The sequence below is a fragment of the Heterodontus francisci genome, chromosome 8 (assembly GCF_036365525.1).
Source record: "Heterodontus francisci isolate sHetFra1 chromosome 8, sHetFra1.hap1, whole genome shotgun sequence".
Classification (NCBI taxonomy): Eukaryota; Metazoa; Chordata; class Chondrichthyes; order Heterodontiformes; family Heterodontidae; genus Heterodontus; species Heterodontus francisci.
In genome coordinates this window covers 77,418,174-77,438,923 of record NC_090378.1, presented here as the reverse complement: position 1 = coordinate 77,438,923, position 20,750 = coordinate 77,418,174, and the positions used below count along the sequence as shown (strand labels likewise).

Here is a 20,750-nt window from a genome sequence, read left to right as displayed (position 1 = left end):
TACTTTATAATAGAAATGGAAGGAAGGAAATTTCTGTTTACGGGAGTTCTTTTAAAAAATTAAAATAATAACCTGCTTTGAGCAAGCTAAACCAGCCAAATATGATGTGACTACTGTTGTTAACACTGATTTGGTCAGCTGCTGTTTGAACTGGATGTGATCTATGAACTGATTGCTTGTAAAAGGCATACATACCCAATCCTTGTCTCGAGACAATGGGTAAGCGCCTGGAGGTGGTCAGTGGTTTGTGCAGCAGCGCCTGGAGTGGCTATAAAGGCCAATTCTAGAGTGACAGACTCTTCCACAGGTGCTGCAGATAAAATTGGTTGTCGGGGCTGTTACACAGTTGGCTCTCCCCTTGCGCATCTGTCTTTTTTCCTGCCAACTGCTAAGTCTCTTCGACTCGCCACACTTTAGCCCTGCCTTTATGGTTGCCCGCCACTGGCAACTGACTCCCACGACTTGTGATCAATGTCACAGGACTTCATGTCACGTTTGCAGACGTCTTTAAAGCGGAGCCATGGATGGCCGGTGGGTCTGGTACCAGTGACGAGCTCGCTATACAATGTGTCCTTGGGGATCCTGCCATCTTCCATGCGGCTCACATGGCCAAGCCATCTCAGGCGCCGCTGGCTTAGTAGGGTGTATATGCTGGGGATGTTGGCTGCCTCGAGGACTTCAGTGTTGGAGATACAGTCCTGCCACCTGATGCCAAGGATTTTCCGGAGGCAGCGAAGATGGAATGAATTGAGACGTCGTTCTTGGCTGACGTACGTTGTCCAGGCCTCGCTGCCGTAGAGCAAGGTACTGAGGACACAGGCCTGATACACTTGGACTTTTGTGTTCTGTGTCAGTGCACCATTTTCCCACACTCTCTTGGCCAGTCTGGACATAGCAGAGGAAGCCTTTCCCATGCGCTTGTTTAATTCTGCATCGCGAGACAGGTTACTGGTGATAGTTGAGCCTAGGTAGGTGAACTCTTGAACCACTTCCAGAGTGTGGTCGCCGATATTGATAGATGGGGCATTTCTGACGTCCTGTCCCATGATGTTCTTTTTCTTGAGGCTAGATGGTTAGGCCAAATTCATTGCAGGCAGCCCCAAACCTGTCGATGAGTCTCTGCAGACACACTTCAGTGTGAGAAGTTAATACAGCATCGTCAGCAAAGAGGAGTTCCCTGATGAGGACTTTCCGTACTTTGGTCATCGCTTTTAGGCGGGCAAGGTTGAACAACCTGCCACCTGATCTCGTGTGGAGGAAAATTCCTTCTTCTGAGGACTTGAATGCCTGTGAGAGCGACAGGGAGAAGAAGATCCCAAACAGTGTAAGTGCGAGAACACAGCCCTGTTTCACGCCACTCAGGATTGGAAAGGGGTCTGATGAGGTGCCGCTATGCTGAATTGCGCCTTTCATATTGTCATGGATTGAGGTGATGATACGGAGTAGCTTTGGTGGGCATCCAATCTTTTCTAGTAGTCTGAAGAGACCACTTCTGCTGACGAGGTCAAAGGCTTTGGTGAGATCAATGAAAGCAACGTAGAGGGGCATCTGTTGTTCATGGCATTTCACCTGCAGCTGGCGAAGGGAGAACAGCATGTCAATGGTGGATCTCTCTGCTCGAAAGCCACACTGTGCCTCAGGATAGACACGCTCAGCCAGCTTCTGGAGCCTGTTTAAAGCAACACGAGCGAAGACTTTCCCCACTATGCTGAGCAGGGAGATTCCACGGTAGTTGTTGCAGTCACCGCGGTCACCCTTGTTCTTATAGAGGGTGATGATATTGGCATCGCGCATGTCCTGTGGTACTGCTCCCTCATCCCAGCACAGGCAAAGCAGTTCGTGCAGAGCTGAAAGTATAGCAGACTTGGCACTCTTGATGATTTCAGGGGTAATGCCGTCCTTCCCAGGGGCTTTTCCGCTGGCTAGAGAATCAATGGCATCACTGAGTTCCGATTTTGTTGGCTGTACGTCCAGCTCATTTATGACTGGCAGAGACAGGGTTGCATTGAGGGCGGTCTCAGTGACAATATTTTCCCTGGAGTACAGTTCTAGGTAGTGTTCCACCCAGCGGTCCATTTGCTTGCGTTGGTCAGTGATTGTGTCCCCTGATTTAGATTTGAGGGGGGCAATCTTCTTGACGGTTGGCCCAAAAGCTCTCTTAATGCCATCATCCATCCCTCTGATATTTCCTGTGTCAGAGGCAAGCTGACTATGACCGCATAGGTGTTGCGAGCAGTCATTTGCGCAGCGCCTGGCTGTCCTTTGTGCAGCGCTTATGGCAGCTTTAAGTGCTATGGATGTTAACTCGCTGGGAGCTTTCTTGTAGTTCAGCAGTGCAATGCGCTTAGCGGCTAAGACAGGTTCCAGCTCTTCAATGTGAGATTTAAACCAGTCTGCATTCCGCTTCACACAATTGCCATAGGTGGTCATTGCTGAGTCATAGGTGGCATCTCTGATGTGGGCCCACTTGGTCCCTGCATCCCTGCAGGAGTGTTTTGGAGAGCTTTTTCAAGTGAATTTAGAAACTTGCTTAACAGCTGTGGATGAGAAATTCTGCTAGTGCTGATGCGCGGGCGGCCCTTCTGCTCGGAGTGATGCAGCTTCTTTGGTTTGAGGCTAACCTTGCTGCACACCAGGGAGTGGTCGGTGTCGCAGTCCGCACTGTGCAAACTGCGTGTGATTTGAACAGTGTTTAAAGAGGCTCGCCTTGTGACGATGAGGTCCAGCTGGTGCCAACGACGTGATCTTGGGTGCCTCCAAGAAACCTGGTGACAGGGTTTAGTGTGAAAGAATGAGTTGGTGATGCAGAGGTTATGATAGGTACACAACTCAAGCAGTCTCTGTCCATTCTCATTCATCCTTCCAATGCCATAGCACCCAAGGCAGGAGGGCCATGAGTCATGGTCGGCCCCAACCCTGGCATTGAAGTCCCCCAGCAGGAATAGGTGTTCGGTGTTGGGGACGCTACTAATGATATTATGGAGTTCCTCATAAAACTGGTCTGTAGCTTCAGGTGGGGAGCAGAGTGTTGGGAGCATAGATGCTGAGTAGGTGTACTAGACCAGAGGCGGTGAACAGTCGGATGGACAGTATGCATTCCGAGCCATTTGAGGGTGGCTCTATCTTGCTGAGCAAAGAGTTTCTGATGGCGAAGCCCACTCCGTGCTGTCTTGTTTCTTCAGGATCCCTGCCCTGCCAGAAGAAGGTGTAGTCTTGCTCTGCTAGAGAGCCACTCGCGGGGAGGCGTGTCTCCTGAAGTGCTGCAATGTCCACATTGAGTCTACTGAGCTCGTTGTTGATGATGGCGGTCTTCCGAGAATCGTTGATTTGTGTAAAGGCTTCCGACAGGCCAGGACACACAGTTCTGACGTTCCAGCTTGCAAAACGAAGGGCTGGTACCTTCTTTCTTTTTTTGGTCGTGCTGTTTGGTGCAGTGTTACAGTCCACTTGTCGGGCAATGACCCTGAGCTCCAAGCACCCATTGAAGCAGGTGGACTGTGGCGGGACAGAACCTTACTGACCGGGGGCTGCCCAGTTTGAGGCGAGCGGTAGCTGTCCAGTGAGATGCGATGACCTCTCCCACCGACAAAGGCAACCCGTGGCGTCCAATCTCTGCGCCAATTCAGCTGGACTTATAACCCGTAAATGCTGCATTCCATGTTGATTTGGTCGCTGTGAGGCGACTATGGAGTGACCTCTCCATGGCGCATGCCTGGGCGGATGTATGGAGATTGTGAGTTGCCCAAGCGTCAAAACCCCCCTCTCAACCTTCCTGGTGGGGTCCAAAGGAGTGCAGAGCACGACGTTTGGCACCAGTATGGCTGCAGGAACTGCCGGAAACATGCCAAAGGTGACACATGACCGCCTACAGGGTTCCGCTCCGGATTTTCTGTTAGGATTTACTCCCTTAGCCTTGGTCTCTCCCGAGTCGTCCACAAGGCAGTGGGGTTGTTGGGGCCCCTACACAGGGGTAGGTGGATGCTGGTGGGAGGAGGTGCAAGGGGGAGATGGTGTGTGTGTGTGGAGGGGATGCAGGTAATAAAACATTGCATCAGCTCCCACCCATTGTCCCTTTTACAATGGTGTACTACTACTGGGATCGGGATCCGGGAGCCGAGCCAGACTTAAGGGAAAGTTTGTGTGGAAGCAGCGCGGAGTCGCTGAGTGAGCGGGAGCCGCTGCCGGGACCATGTGGCCGCTCTTCCTCCTGATCGCCGCCGTGGACGGGCTCCCTGAACACAGCCAAGTGGCCTTAGTGCAGTCACACTTTTTCTTGAACTCTAGTTTGTCTAATCACTCTACATCAGTGAAATTGTCCTCAAATTGCTACTCTCAGTAATTATCTATTTTCTTACAAGCATTATTAAAGCACTCTATACATGCAACAATTGCCGATTCCGAGTACTATTTTCTATTTAGATTTGGGGTCAGTGATTACTAATCCATTTGAAAAAGGGGTCCTTCAACCAAAAACGTTTGAGAACCATTGAATTTGGCACTATATAAATGCAAGTTTGTTCTGTTGCTGAATTTAATTAGATTGAAGCAACCACAGTGGGAAGCTTAATTTTGAAATGCTATTAACCAAAATGGTCAGTGAAAAAAGCTTTAACATATGTTTTTTTTTGAAGATTGCATTGCAAATAAAAAAAGCTCACATAATATGGCAATGCATTCATTTCACATGGGTGCATTTCAACTATTCTGTTACTTACCACCCCTCCAATGCCTGGAGTAAGCTGGATTCCTCCTCGGCTCGATGAAGGCCGCCTAGCTGGTGGGAATCGCTGAAGAACAGAAAGGGTAACTATTCTTACAAATGAAAGACTGCATCCCTCAAAGAAAGATGTACAAATGTTAAATTATAGAGATCTATACCATTTAAAACTGCTGAGGCAGGCCATATTTCGACTTTGATTTTAGAAGGTACCCATTTTCACATGAAATTTACTGACAGCATACAATTTTCCCGGCAGCTTTCTTGTTGAAAAGCAACTTGTCTTTGCTCTGAATCTCAGATGGCAGGGGAATGTTTTGGGACTCCTTCTATAACCCAGATCCACTTAATGGTATAGTGGTGGTATAGTGGTGCTATAGAAATACACCCTGTACCACCATTTCATTTTGATGCCATACAAATCACTTTTAATAAACTTTTAAAATCACTTTTTAAACTCAGGAATAACCTACTTCAGGGTTCTGGCTTATCAACCTGCCAATACCATGACCAGGGATTCTAAATAAAGGCATTGTAATGGTTCAACACGCATGCAGGAAGTGACAATAATTGTACCTCCTCAATGAAATTACTTGCACATGCGAAGCCGACATGACATCTTTTTCCTTTAAAGGGCTGAGTTTCCTTCTATGACCCAACTCAGGGCCTTCATTTTTTTCTGGACATCAACCCACCACCCAGCCCCAGAAATCTCAATCTGTCTCAACACCCTCACTACAGTTGGTCTCACTCAAATCCACCTAAGCCACCAAACAGCCTATTCATATCCTCAGTCTGTGAGCACCACCACATGAGATTAAACAGTAAAATTCTAGACTAATGAAAAATTCTAAGTTGCCACAGATGCTAATTAGCATCTCTCCTCCAGCCTTGCACCTTAAAAATGTACATTTGAAGAAGTCAATTGCAAACATAGGTCACAAACTGAAACAGGAAAGTTGCCAAATATTTAATAGTCAAGGTATAAGCTCCCCCTACCCATTCCTGCCAAGAGAAGAGAAAATCATACACCGACTTTCACCATGATATAGTTGTTGAGAATGCAAATCACATGGCATTTCCAACAGGGTACAGCGCTAGCATTGTTACACACTGACAGTATTTTAACATACTCCAGGCTGGCATGGAAGAGAGAGGCATTGACACTGGCACTATCCTATCTTTTCCACGGTATCATTAGCTTAGCCAATCTCCGTGTACGGCTAGCAATCAATAATGCTATATTCCTACTGTATGTCTGGTATCAACCCATTGCTCAAGGGCAATTAGGGATGGACAATAAATGCTGGCCTTGCCAGTGACACTCACATCACACAAAGAAAAAAAAATTCTCCCCCTGCATGGATTTGCTGAGAGATTTGAGAGGGGTCTGGTCTTCCAGGAAGAGGGTGCAGACTACTTGATGTCTACTGGACTCTAAAGCAGAGCTCATAGATTACATTCTGGATAGCAAATACCCCACTGATGCTTAATCCACATTTGTGGATGTGAAGGATTAAGATTTCACCAATACAGGGAGGATATTTGGGAAAAACTTGGGAGCAGAAGGCACAGAGAAGAGAGATTTTAAAGGAGAGGTAAAAAGGGTGGAACAAGGTTCGGTACTTTAGCAGTAAAAGGTGTCAAGATAAGAGGAAAGAATACTATGTGATTAGGTTATACAGAATATAATCAATACAACTGTGAACAGGGTACCTAGGGGAAAGTATAACCAGGCAGGTTTCAGGCAAAGCCAAGATGTCAATGCAATCATCCAAAATAAGGTTGTAGATGGAAGGCTCTTGTTGACAACTGAACAGACATTTGAGGGGGAAATGCGGAGGACAGTGATTGTTGATCCATTGGCACAGTCCAAGGGAGTAGTAGGTGGGGGGTGGGGGGAAAATGGAGATGGAGTAGTAGGTAGGGTGAGCAGGATGGGAAGGAAGTTGGGAAAATTAGCCCGAGTATGCTGGATAGGGATGCCAGCGAGAGAGAACGGGACAACTGAGATTTCTGCTTGCAAGGAGATAGTGAAAGGTGTCTTGATAGGTACTTTGGAAAATGCAGAGGCACAGAAAATAGATGCTGACTCATCCAAGATTCAAACCTTGAACAGCAACAGGAAAGTAGGAAGAAAGAGAAAAGGACCTCAGCAATCACAATTTGCAGTAAAGTGCTCAAGTTGTCAATTCAAAATCATATACTGAGAATACCACAAACTCCATGGATTGTATCCCTCTTTGTTAGATAAATGGCAGATTAAGTGACAGGAGTAACACACCTGTACACATTGTCTGGTCCTGCCGCCTGAAGTCAAACATTTTGGGAAACTCGGGGATGCCAAAAAATGCTGTAGACTCATTTTATAACTTGGACACAGAACTGTTTTGCGAATATACAATTCAGTGCAAGCAAGTTGCAGTTGATGGCTCAAAATCTGCAGTCAGTGTAAATTTAATCATGCTCTCAAGCTTTAAATAAAATATGTTGCTACTGACTTCAATTTGTGCACAATAGTGAAAGCTATTTTGGGTGGCTGAAGAACTATTACCCACATCAAAATTTGGGCCTGCACTCAAAGGGTATGATAAGTAGCATTATTCGTCCACTTCAGTTTAAAGTACCTGTGCAGGTGGTCCCAGTTCTTGTGCTGGAGGTTGAATTGTTAGTCGTGGAGGAAGAGGATGTGGTGGTCTCCGTGGTGATCGTAGAGGTCGTGGAGTCTGCCTTTCAGCTGTGGTCTGCTGCTCTCTTGGAGCTTCTGGTGTGTAAGGTTCTGTAGCGGGGACACTACCTTCACCTCCAGCTGCTGACAAAAGAAACCATTATACTTGTTCCCAGGCAGCCTTGTCCTAATTCAGCACTTTACTCCATAACCAATAGGACAGTAACATATGAACAATAATTGATCAGACTTTACAACTTGCAAACTTTACAACCTGAAAATTTCAGGCATAACGGCAAGGATACAACAACTTGTATTAAAAGCACTTGGATTTTTTCAATAAAATAATCTTCTACTGAACACAAGATCAGCAGTACAAAACTAACTTCCTTATTCACTGTATCACTTATTTGTTCTCCACTTTTATTGAATTGACCCTTTTTTCCCCTCAATGCCGTAGCTTTTTCTTCCCTCCACTGCCACAATCACATGACATCCAGGCTTCAAAAATTAATTGAAGACTCCAACGTCATAATTTCATTCAAGTTATAAAAATTAGTCAAATCCACTTCCATTTCTACGCAAGTCTAAATCCTAACACCTGATGCAGAAGCAATTTAATCACTTGTCAGAAAATCAAAAAGATACAATTCCAAGCACCATAACTACTCAGGTGATTAAGCACATGCAGTTAACTAAAATAAGATATGCAAGATGAAAGTAAGGTGAGAGCGCGGGTAAGTGGATCTGAGTCCACGAAAAGATCTAACATGATCTTATTGAATGGCGGAGCAGGCTCGAGGGGCCAGACGGCCTACTCCTGCTCCTAGTTCTTATGATCTTATGTACCCATCAATTGTGGAGAGGTCCCTTGATCATCTCCGTTCCTCAACATTGCTGTCATCTTGTTCACTGTTACCTAACTAATTGTACTAGTTTAATGAAAATGCATCATACAGAAGTGACAGCAATGTTACAAAATTAATATATTACCAACTGGATCTTCCAATACCATAGCAACCAATCCTGTTGTGCACGGATCTTATGCTGACTTTAAAGGATTGTGCAGTAGAGCATTTTATTTATTTTTATTTAGAGATACAGTACTGAAACAGGCCCTTCGGCTCACCGAGTCTGTGCCGACCAACAACCACCCATTTATACTAACCCTGCAGTAATTCCATATTCCCTACCACCTACCTACACTAGGGGCAATTTACAATGGCCAATTTATCGATGAACCTGCAAGTCTTTGGCTGTGGGAGGAAACCGGAGCACCCGGCGAAAATCCACGCGGTCACAGGGAGAACTAGCAAACTCCGCACAGGTAGTACCCAGAATCGAACCCGGGTCCCTGGAGCTGTGAGGCTGCGGTGCTAACCACTGCGCCACTGTGCCGCCCTACTGCAAATTACGTAAAGACACAGGGTCTGAAATGGCATCCTGAAAGTAGTAGCAAATGTTAATGTTGCACAAGAAACTCCGCTGTCTGGTATTGTAACGAAGCCATCAACAGTTCAATAAATGAATTAGTGCCTTTGTAAAATAAACGGGAAAGGAATTTCACGCACAGGCTTGCACAGTGCAATTTTAACCCCAATTAACTTGGTGACTATGTTATCTTTCAGTCTTTCATATGCAAATAATTCACTAATACTTACAATTGTCTTCTGGCATTTGGGCATTTTCTCCTTCCTTACAAGTGCTGCTACTTTGCTCATTGTCTGTGCTAGGCTCTGTCCCCTCAGCACCCTATGTGAAAAGAAACTTGATTAAGAATGGGATGTGAACTTTCATCAATGTCACCCTGCAGGGTAGGATATCTTTTTAGTCTCCTTCCTTACACAAAACTTCAAAATTTAACCAGTCTCCAATTGTACCTCTGTCAGAGGAAGCTAAGGGGTGACTTAATAGAGGTGTACATAATTATGAGGGGCCTAGATAGAGTAGACTGGAAGGACAGGTTTCCCCTTAGCGGTGAGGTCAATTACCAAGGGGCACAGATTTAAGGTGATTGGTAGAAGGATTAGAGGGGACATGAGGAAAAACTTTTCACCCAGAGGGTGGTGGGTGTCTGGAATTCACTGCCAGGAATGGTGGTGGAGGCAGAAACCCTCAATTCTTTTAAAAAGGTACCTGGACATGCACCTGCAAGGCTATGGACCAGGTGCTGGAAGGTGGGACTAGATTGGGCAGCTAGTTTTTTTTCCAGCCGGCATGGACATGACAGGCTGAATGGCCTCCTTCTGTGCCCTAATTTTTCTATGGTTTCTATGGGCACATTACTCAAAAGCCAGTGTGATGTTACCATAATATCAAGAAAAGGTTACAGAGCCATAAATTAAGTAGAGAGAGCTTATTGAGCCAATTACTTTAAAAAGTACAATGCAAATACAATTAAACTTCCAGAATTTGTTTCAAAAATAAATCACTGCAGAAACAAAAGATAAATTTACAGATTACACCAAATTGGAAGAAGCTTTAAGCAAAAGACACCAGGCTGAAAATGGATACTTTAATCTGATAAAAGCCCATGAGAATTCCACACAAGTAAACTTCCTGCTTTTGTTGCAGTACACACACACTACTTCTTGCCCCTCCCACAGGAACACACAGAAGCTTAAGAGCTTAGATGCAGGTTGACAGCTACCATTACAAATCATTGACCGTCTTCCCACTATGAATATAGGACTATTTTAACAGTTCAGATACTGGCCTGCAAATGGACATGATACTAACTGGACATCTCTAAAATACCAGTTTCTGCAACAAGTCAAACCCTGCAGTTCTCATTAATGAGCCAAGGCTGGCTGGTGAATCACCGAGAGCAGACGACTCTGGCCCACCTACATCCGTGACTCTTCTAACGCCCTACGTCATTTTGACAATTTCCAGTTTCCTGGTCCCAACCGCCTCCTCTTCACTATGGACGTCCAATCGCTCTACACCTCCATCCCCCACCAGGATGGTTTGAGGGCTCTCCACTTCTTCCTGGAACAGAGGCCCAACCAGTCCCCATCCACCACCCCCCTCCTCCGCCTGGCTGAACTTGTTCTCACATCAAACAACTTCTCCTTCAACTCCACGCACTTCCTTCAAGTAAAAGGTGTCGCTATGGGTACCCGCATGGGTCCTAGTTATGCCTGTCTTTTTGTGGGATATGTCGAGCATTCTTTGTTCCAGTCCTACTCAGGCCCCCTCCCCCAACTCTTTTTCCTGTACATTGATGACTGTATCGGTGCCGTTTCCTGCTCCCGCCCCGAACTGGAAAACTTTATCAACTTTGCTTCCAATTTCCACCCTTCTCTCACCTTTACATGGTCCATCTCTGACACTTCCCTTCCCTTCCTCGACTTCTCTGTCTCCATCTCTGGGGATAGGTTGTCTAATATCCATTATAAGCCCACCGACTCCCACAGCTACCTCGACTACACTTCTTCACACCCTACCTCTTGTAAGGACTCCATTCCATTCTCCCAGTTTTTCCGTCTTCGACGCATCTGCTCTGATGATGCTACCTTCCATGTCGGTGCTTCTGGTATGACCTCCTTTTTCCTCAACCGAGGATTCTCCCCCCACTGTTGTTGACAGGGCCCTCAACTGCGTCCGGCCCATTTCCCGTACCTCTGCCATCAACCCTTCCCCTCTCTCCCAGCACCGTGACAGAGTTCCCCTTGTCCTCACTTTCCACCCCATCAGCCTCCATATCCAAAGGATCATCCTCCGCCATTTCCTCCACCTCCAGCATGATGCCACTACCAAACGCATCTTCCCCTCCCTTCCAGTCAGCATTCCGAAGGGATCGTTCCCTCCGCGACACCCTGGTCCACTCCTCCATTACCCCCACCACCTCGTCCCCGTCCCATGGCACCTTCCCCTGCAATCGCAGGTGTAATACCTGCCCATTTACCGCCTCTCTCCACACTATCCCAGGCCCCAAACACTCCTTTCAGGTGAAGCAGCGATTTATTTGTACTTCTTTCAATGTAGTATACTGTATTCGCTGCTCACAATGTGGTCTTCTCTACATTGGGGAGACCAAGCGCAGGACCCTAAGCTTCCAGTTGCTTGCCATTTCAACACTCCCCCCTACTCTCATACTCACATCTCTGTCCTGGGATTGCTGCAGTGTTCCAGTGAACATCAACGTAAGCTCAAGGAACAGCATCTCATCTACCAATTAGGCACACTACAGCCTGCCGGACTGAACATTGAGTTCAATAATTTCAGAGCATGACAGCCCCCCATTTTACTTTCATTTTTAGTTGTTTTCTCTTTTTTAATTTTTTACAACCTTTTTTTGCATTTATTTCATTTCATCTTAGTTTGTTCAGTTTGCTTACCCACTGTTTTTTTTCATGTTTGCACTTGCTGCTGTTCAATATTCAGTCCGTTAACACCTTTTCCGTACTAATGCTTTGTCTTTCAACACACCATTAACATATTGTTTGTCTTTGCTCCATGACCTTTTGGTCAGCTATGTGGCCATGTCCAATCTACACCTTCTCCTTTATTATCTCTTGCCCCACCCCCACCTCACTTGCTTATAACCTGTGACATTTTTAATATTTGTCAGTTCCGAAGAAGGGTCACTGACCCGAAACGTTAACTCTGCTTCTCTTTCCACAGATGCTGCCAGACCTGCTGAGTGGTTCCAACATTTCTTGTCTTTATTATGACTCTGGCTCAGGTGTTGGATTATCAAGCCTGCCACAGAGGGGCTAAATGTCCCAATTTTACCTCAGATGACAAGCTTGTCCCCAAAGACCTACACACTCCATGGAGAACAGTCACTACTGGGTTAATGACAATCACAGAGTTCGCATTCTTGCTTGCTGGTCAGCAGTTACCTAGAACTCTTTACAAACATCACGACTTCAATGAAGGCAGAGAGTTGTGTATTCAAGTTTGCAGATGATACAAATTAGGATGCACAGCAAGTTGTGTAGATGGGTGCAGGAAATTATAAAGGGACAGAGAGACTAAATGAATGTGGAAAACCTTTGTAAGATAGAGTTCAATGTGAGGCTGTGTGGGGCCATCACATTGAATTGGAGAAATACAAATAAGTATACTTTCTTAATGTTGAGACCAGGTGGCGTACAGGATCAAAAAGATTTAATTGCTCAGCTACATAAATCACAAAGTTAGTGTTGGTGCAAAACAAATTCAAAAAGGCTAATGGAATGTTGACAGTTATCTCAGGGGGGCTGGAATTCAGAAGTAAAGCTTTAATTGTACTGAGAATTGGTCACACCTCATTTGCAGTATATCTTTTAGCTTTAGTCATCAAACCTCAGTAAAAATATATTGGTCTCGGAGGGAATTCAACACAGATTCATCACAATGATACCAGGACTTAAAGGGTTCAATTATGGAGGACAGGACTCAAACCTGGCTTGCATTCCCTCGAGTTAAGAAGGTTGAGGAGTGACATAATTGAAGTTTCTAAAACAATCAAGGGCTTCAATAGGTAGAATCAAAGAAACTATATCCTCTGGAGTGAGCTAATCAGGAAGTATTATTTCCATACACAGGACAATGAAAACCTGGAACTTGACCCCTGACAGACTGTGGATGCTGGGTCAATTGAAATTTTCATGACTTGGGATTGATAGATTTTTATTGGGTAAGGCTAGCAAAGGATATGGAGCACTGGTGGGTAAATGCAATTGAGATACAGATCAGCAATGATTTAAGTGAATGGTGGAACATCCTCAAGGGGTTGAATGGCCTACTCTTGTACCCATCATGATGAACAGCATAGCACACAAAATGAACAAAGTATCTGGAGTGCAGCATGTTTAAATATAAACATTTGGAATAGACTCATTAAAATCATGAACACAGCCCCAATCAGTACTTACCCAATTTGATTCCTTGGTCTCAATATCTGATATTAGGAAACTTTTTTTTTAAATGATGAGTTTCTGGAACAGGCACATTCCATAAAAAAACTCTTGATCACAGCACTTTAGCTCACTTCACCCATATCTATGGTTCCTAGTGTTGATTGCTACTGAAAGATCTCCATACCTCTGCATCGCCACCATCATAATTATCTTCTCCATCAGGACTACCCCCATTACTATCTTCACCATCACCATCCTCAATTCCAGTATCATCATCTTCATCATCCTCATCATATTCCTCCTACAAGGATCAGAAGCAGTTAATGTGGTCAGAATCTTCAGTCCACATCTCTGGAAGACTAAAATATACATTTCCAAGCAAGCTTCCTTCATGACATTCTGCTCTCAACACGTTCTTTCTTTTCTGCATCCCACAAAACTCCCGCATGCTTCTACTTACAAAATGTCTGGTTTTCAAGCAAAATATCAGTTAGGTGGTGGCAACTGGCAGGGGATAGTACATGCAGAGTAAGGTTTTCTGTTTTACCAGGAGAAACTGTGATCTAATACATGAGCAAAATTAGAAGATTGCCAATCAGGCAGGGTCACATCAATTTATCAATTCTCTTTCAGACTTTAATCAGCTGCTAACAGCTATGGTTCTAATTCATTATTTATTTGGTTATTTATTTGATTACTGCTTGTGGGATTTTGCTGTGTGAACATAGCTGCCATGTTCCCTACATTACAGCTGTAACTACACATTAAAAGTACTTCATTGGCTGTAAAGTAATTTGGGAAATTGTACAGTTGTGAAAGGTGCTATACAAGGGGCAAGTTCTTACACACAAATTTTCATCAAAGCATTCCCCTAGCTAAATAACAAGTTTAAATAGTAACACAAAAGATTACAGTTTGAGGAGAATTGCTTTGGTCTAGCGATACCAGCAATAATTTTTTTTGAAACTCGTCCTTGGGACGTGAACTTCGCTGGCAAGGCCAGCATTTATTGCCCATCCCTATTTGGCCTTCAGCAGGTGATGGTGAGCCACTCTGTGGCTTGCTAGGCAATTGCAGAGGGCAGTTAAGAGTCAACCACATTACTGTGGGTCTGGAGTCACATGTATGCCAGATTAGGTAAGGATGGCAGATTTCCTCCCCGGAGGGATATTAGTGAACCAGACGATTTTTTACATGATTATTAATGAGACTAGGTTTTTTCTCATTCCGATTTATTTAATTAATTGAATTTAAATTCCCCCAGCTACCGTGGTGGGATTTGAACAGCATCATAGTCCTTTTACAGAACAGGAGGCCATTCAGCCCATCGAGTCCATGCCAGCTCTCCACAGAGTTATGCATGACAGTCCCACTCCCCAGCTCAACTCCCGTAGCCCTGCAACTCTATTCCTCTCAGATGGCCGTCCAACTTCCTCTTGAAGTCATTGATCGTCTCTGCTTCCACCACCCTTGTTAGCAGCAAATTCCGTGTTATTACCACCCACTGCGTAAAAATGTGCTTCCTCATATTCCCCCTACATCTTTTGCTCAAAACCTTAAATCTGTGTCCCCTAGCCCTTGTACCATTTGTTAATGGGAACAGTTTTTCCTTGTCTAACTTATCTAAGCCTGAACAAACCCAGTTTTTCCAAACTAACGTTGTAACTAAAATGTTCCATCCTGGGAACCACTCCGGTAAATCTCCTCTGCACCCTCACATCCTTCCTAAAATGTGATCAGAAATGGACACAGTACTGCAGTTGAGACCTAACCAGAACTTTATAAAGGATCAGCATAACTTCCCTGCTTTTGTACTCAATGCCTCTATTTCTGAAGCCCAAGATCCCGTATGTTTTACTAATCACTCTCTCAATATGTCCTGCCACCTTCAAAGATCTATGCACATGCACCCCCAGATCCTTCTGTTCCTGCACACTCTTTAGAACTGTGCCATTAAGTATACATTGTCTCTCCCTATTCCTTCTGCCAAAATGCATCACCTCACACTTCTCTGTATTAAATCCCATCTTCCACCTCTCTGCCCATTCTGCTAGCCTATCTATGTCCCGTTGCAAGCGGTTCATATCATCCTCACCGTTTGCCTCACCTCCAAGTTTGGTGTTGTCAGCAAATGTTGAGATTCTATGCCAAATTCCAAGATCCAAGTAATTCATATATAGCAAAAAGCAATGGTCCCAGCACTGACCTTTGGGGAATACTGCTGTCTACCATCCTCCAGTCTGAAAAGCAATTATTTACTACGACTCGCTGTTTTCAGTCCTTAAGCCAATTTTTTATCCAATTGGACACTGACCCCTGAGCCTCAATTTTGTTAGCCAACCTTTATGTGGTACCTTATCAAATGCTTTTTAAAAATCCATATAAACATCCACCGCATTCCCTTTATCAACCTTCGCTGTTGCTTCATCAAAAAATTCAATTAGTCAAGCATAATTTGCCTTTTACAAACCCATGCTGGCTATCCTTAATTAACTCAAACCTCTTCAAGTGTCCACTGATATTTTCCATGATTATTGTTTCTAAAACCTTACCCACCACAGATGTTAAACTAACTGGCCTGTAGTTGCTAGGAATGTCCTTGCATCCTTAGTGAAATAAGGAGGTCACATTTGCCACTCTCCGATCCACTGGCACCTCGTCCATATCCAGGGAAGATTGGAAGACTATAACAAGCCCTTCCGCTATCTCCATCCTCACTTTCTTTAGCAATCTGGGATGCAAGTCGTCTGGGCCAAGTGACTCATCAACCCTAAGCATAGCCAACCTTTTTAGTACCTCCCCGCTCAATTTTCATCCTATCCATTGCCTCTCTCTGCTTCTACCAATATTTTGTCAGCCTCCATTTCCCTAGCAAACACTCATACAAAGTACTCAAAGTATATCAGCCTTGCCCTGCAGCTCTAACCATATATTCCTCTCTCTGCCCCCAATTGGCCTCACTCCTCCTCTTACTACTTACTTACTATTTACATGCTGGTAGAAAATCTTTGGGTTCCCCTTTATGTTGACTGCCATTCTATTTTCATATTCTCTGCCTGTTTTATTTTCCTTTTCACTTCCCCTCGCAACTTATTGTATACGGCCTGGTTGTCACTTGACAAGTTCACCTGACATGCATCATACACCCTCCTATTTTGTTTCATCAACCCTATCACCCTCGTCAACCAAGTAGTCCTGTTCTTAGTTCCCCTGCCTTTCACCCTTGAGAACATTCCTAGCTTGTACCTGAAGCATCTCTTCCTTAAAGATAATCCATTGTTCCGATACAGCGCTTCCTGTTAGTCTTTGGTTCCATTCTACCCTGGCTAGGTCCCTTCTCATGGCGCTGAAATTAGCCCTCTTCCAATCTAGACATTCTGCCTTATTTTCTTCCTTGCTTTTCTGCATTACGAGTCTAAACCTTATGATACGATGATAGCTCTTACCCACGTGCACCCCCACAGACACTGGGCCCACTTGGCTCACCTCACTTCCCCAGCACCAGATCTAGCAATGCCTATTTTCCAGTTGGGCTGAGAACATACTGATCAAGAAGGTTCTCCTGAACACATTTTAGGAATTCTTTCCCCTCCTGACCCTTTACTCTAAAATTATCCCAATCAATATTTGGGTAATTAAAATTCCCCAATATTACCACTCTTGCACATCTGTGATTTTCCTGCAGATTTGCTCCTCTATCTCTCTCTCTCTATTTGGAGGCCTACAGAATACCCTCAGTAGCATGATCCCCCATGCTCCTCAACTCTAACCAAATGGATTCTGTCCTTGCCCCTTTAAAGACATCCTTCCTTTCCAGCACTACAATGTCTTCCCTAATCAGGACTGCCACCCCAGCTGCCATTTTTCCTTCTCACTCTTTTCTGAACACTTTATATCCTTGTATATGAAGCACCCAGTCCTCACCATTTTTAAGCCACGTTTCGTTAATGCTACATCATATTCCCATGCTGCTATTTGTGCTTGTAGCTCACCAACCTTATTCACCACATTTTGTGCATTTACACACATGCATTGTAATCCTGTCTTTGCATTCCTCATAGTCCTCAGTCCAATCTCATCAGTCCACTCTCAACAAATATGGATCTATTCCCTTCTCTAGTACTGTGTAACACTCTCACTCTGACCCCACCTGATAACTTTGCTATTTCCTACTCTAGTGCTGTCTGTCTCTTTCAATCCTCGGTGTACTTTGGTGTGCCTCTCATGTAGTATCTCCTGTTTCTCACACCCCTGCCAAGTTAGTTCAAACCCTCCCTAATAGCACTCGTAAATCGCCCCACAAGGAAATTCACTGGGAGTAGGGAGATTACTGATCTCTGCCTGTTAATTTCTTACCTAGCTCACTAAACTCTTACTGCAGAACCACATCCTTCTTCCTACCTGTCATTGCTATCAATGCAGACCACAACTGCTGGCTGTTCACCACCCACCCCACCCCCACCCCTCCTCAGGGCGATCTGCAGCTAGTGACATCCTTGAGCCTGGCACCAAAGAGGTAACACACCTTGGATTCATGTCTCTGGCCACAGAAACGCCTGTCTGTTCCCCTATCAAATCTCCTATCACTATCGCTCTTCCAGTCTTTGTTGTACCCCCCTGTACAGCTGAGCCACCCATGGTGCCATGGCCTTGGCTATGGCTGCACAACCTAGATGAACTGTCACTTTGCTCAGTATTAAGGACTGAATACCAGGTGGAGAGTGAGCTACACCCAGGGAACTCCTGCACTACCTGCCTGTTCCTATTTGACTGCCTGGTGGTCACCCATTCCCTCTCTTCCTGCATACTCTTAAGCTGTCCGGTGACCACATCTATAAATGCACTATCCATGAAACTCTCAACCTCACGGATACACCACAGTGATGGCAGCTGCTGCTCAAGTTCTGAAACCCGGAGCTCAAGCTGCTGCAACTGACAACACTTCCTGCACATATCCAGGACACAAGTAGTTCCTGGAGTTCCCATATAGCACAGGATGTGCACTCCAGAGGCTGCAGCAGCCCTGCCATTCCTCTATTAGATAATAAACCTTGGTACTACTAACAACCCTACCAATACTAATAACCCTACCACTGCCAATACTAATCTTTACCAATACTAATAAGCCATACCACTATTAATACACCCTAATACTAAAATGTTACCAATAGTAAATAAACCTTACCAATAGTGATACGGTCCTGCAGAAAGAGTTTAGTGAGCTAGGTAAGAAATTAGCAAGCAGAGATCAGTAATCTCCCTACTCCCAGTACCACGTGCAAATGAGTATAGAATTAGGATAGTGCAGATGAATGCACGGCTGGAAAGATGGTGCAGGAGGAAGGGCTTTAGATTCCTGGGGTGCTGGGACTATTCTGGAGAAGGTTGGACTTGTAAAGGCTAGATGGTTTGCACCTGAACAGAGCTGAAACAAATTTCCTTGTGGGGCGATTTAAAAATAAAAGACTTACCAGCTATCCACTTGCTACTTGTGAGTAATACTTGATATCTTTAACATTTTTAAACTCCCAGTTCTTTAGACTCAGTCCCAAAGCAGCAATACCCACCAATCAACTAATCCCTTCCTGTGATGTCACGATTTGATTATTTTTTTCAAACTCCGGCGCAGAGGTAGTTGGTTCCTCGCAAGTCCTCCGCCTTTCCCAACTCCCTCCATGTAGGTGAAGGCCCAAAGCCTGGGTCTCTCTTTATCCGCTCCCCAGCAGCTGGTTCCTCGCATGATCTGCTGCCTCTCCAGACTCCCTCCTGGTAGATGAAGACCCCAAGCCTCGGTGTCTATTTATCCGTTCCCCAGTAGTTGGTCCCTCGCAGGTCCACTGCCACTCCAGACTCCCTCCAGGTAGGTCTCCACAGCATTTCTCTGGGCCTCTGGATTACTAACTCAGTAACTTTACCACTATGCTACCATCCCCGTAAGTCCTTCCTTGTACTGCGTTTAATCCCAGAGGAGATAAACTTGCCAAAAATGTCCAGACCACAACTTTGAAAGATTATGGCATGTTTTCAAAGGCCAGTATTTTAGTTTCTTCAGCATTTAAGTACATAAATTTCACACAACAGTTCATTAAAATTAAGCAACATATTAATTAATTACTGTGTTATATTAAATAATTACCTAGCTTCAGTATTTAGTAGAGACAGAGCAGGTGGACAGGACATTGGAAGATGAGGTTTGAAATTATACAACCGCATTTCAAGTATAAGTTATAATATTAAATAAATTGATCAGAGGATAAAACCCTTAGTCCAGTCAGACTGCATCCATGCATTTTAGAAGATTCTTTAAAAAAAAACAGCAGAATCACTATTACACATATTTATTAATTCATTACAAAAAGGGTTAGTGCCAGAGGAATGGTGGCTAGCTAATGTTAGACCTATATTTAAAAAGTTGGAAAATTTTCAGGGAATTAAAGACCAGTCAGATTAACATTAGTAGTAGGAAAAATAATGGAATCTCTTAAAGGCTCTACTACGAAGTTCTGGATGCCATATCACAAAGGATGTAGAGATACTAGACAAACTGTAAAAAACATTTATAAGGATGACACCAGAACTGAGGTTATACCCATCCGGAAAGGGTGAACAGGTTGGATCTTTTCTCTTGAAAAGAGAAGGCTGTTAGTTGACCTAATAGAGATCCTTTAAAATTATGATGGCTTATAGACACCAAGTGTTTCCACTCCATGGGGGGAACAAAACTAGAGGCTAAGAGTCACCAAATCAAATAGAAAATGCAGGAAAAAAACTTATTTACCAATGGAATGACAAAAATGTGGAACTCACTACCACAGGGAATAGTTAAGGCAAATCATACAGATGCATTTAAGGGGAAACAAGGTAAGCATACGGGACAAGGAAATAGAGGGTTATGCTGATAGTTAGATATAGGATGGCAGGAGGCTTAAGTGGAGCATAAACTCTGGCATGAGCTGAATGGCCCATTTCTGTGCTGCATATTCCTTAACATGTAGTCTATCACCCATTGTCATGGTTCACACCAAAATATCTATAAGCATTCAGTAACATTCTGTTCAAAATCATATTCATCACAGCTTACTGTTCATAAATGTGGGCAGAGCACTATCTAGACTCAAACCCTTCCACCTTCAGAATTTTTACCTGTTCTTGGTCCTCTTCGTTTTCTGCATCTTCATCACTCTCTATTATAATATATTCAGTTTGTGTCTGAGAGTTTTGTGATGACTGGGTATTCTGATGATGTTCAGGTGGCTGAGGCACCAAGTCCAAAGACTGGGATGTCTCTTCATTGTCCTCCATCAGTTGAGAAGGGGGATAATCTTCAATGACCACCTACAACAACAAAGATTTCACATATTATAATCTATTGGTTATTGTGCAAACTACTACTTGGGTTTCATTGGTAGGAGTCATCTATTACCTTATTAAAAATGTTACAAGTGCAGTACTGGTCTCCTAACCCTTACTTCCCATTATCACTTCTAAATCAACATTATGTCCAAATTCTTTA

General features: G+C 44.3%; 1 protein-coding gene across 6 annotated transcripts in view; it reads right to left on the bottom strand.

Annotated features, from left to right (window-relative positions):
* Positions 1–20,750, bottom strand: part of tprb (translocated promoter region b, nuclear basket protein) — a 143,769-nt gene that overhangs the window by 27,738 nt on the left and 95,281 nt on the right. For 5 of the 6 annotated variants that reach the window (XM_068037407.1, XM_068037409.1, XM_068037410.1 and 2 more), the window contains 5 exons: positions 20,381–20,572; positions 13,422–13,538; positions 9,047–9,137; positions 7,345–7,529; positions 4,716–4,787 (listed from right to left, as the gene is read on the bottom strand). In XM_068037407.1, the coding sequence (XP_067893508.1) occupies positions 4,716–4,787; positions 7,345–7,529; positions 9,047–9,137; positions 13,422–13,538; positions 20,381–20,572 (657 nt within the window). The remainder of the gene's footprint in view (positions 1–4,715; positions 4,788–7,344; positions 7,530–9,046; positions 9,138–13,421; positions 13,539–20,380; positions 20,573–20,750) is intronic. The other variant, XM_068037408.1, reaches the window with a different exon arrangement.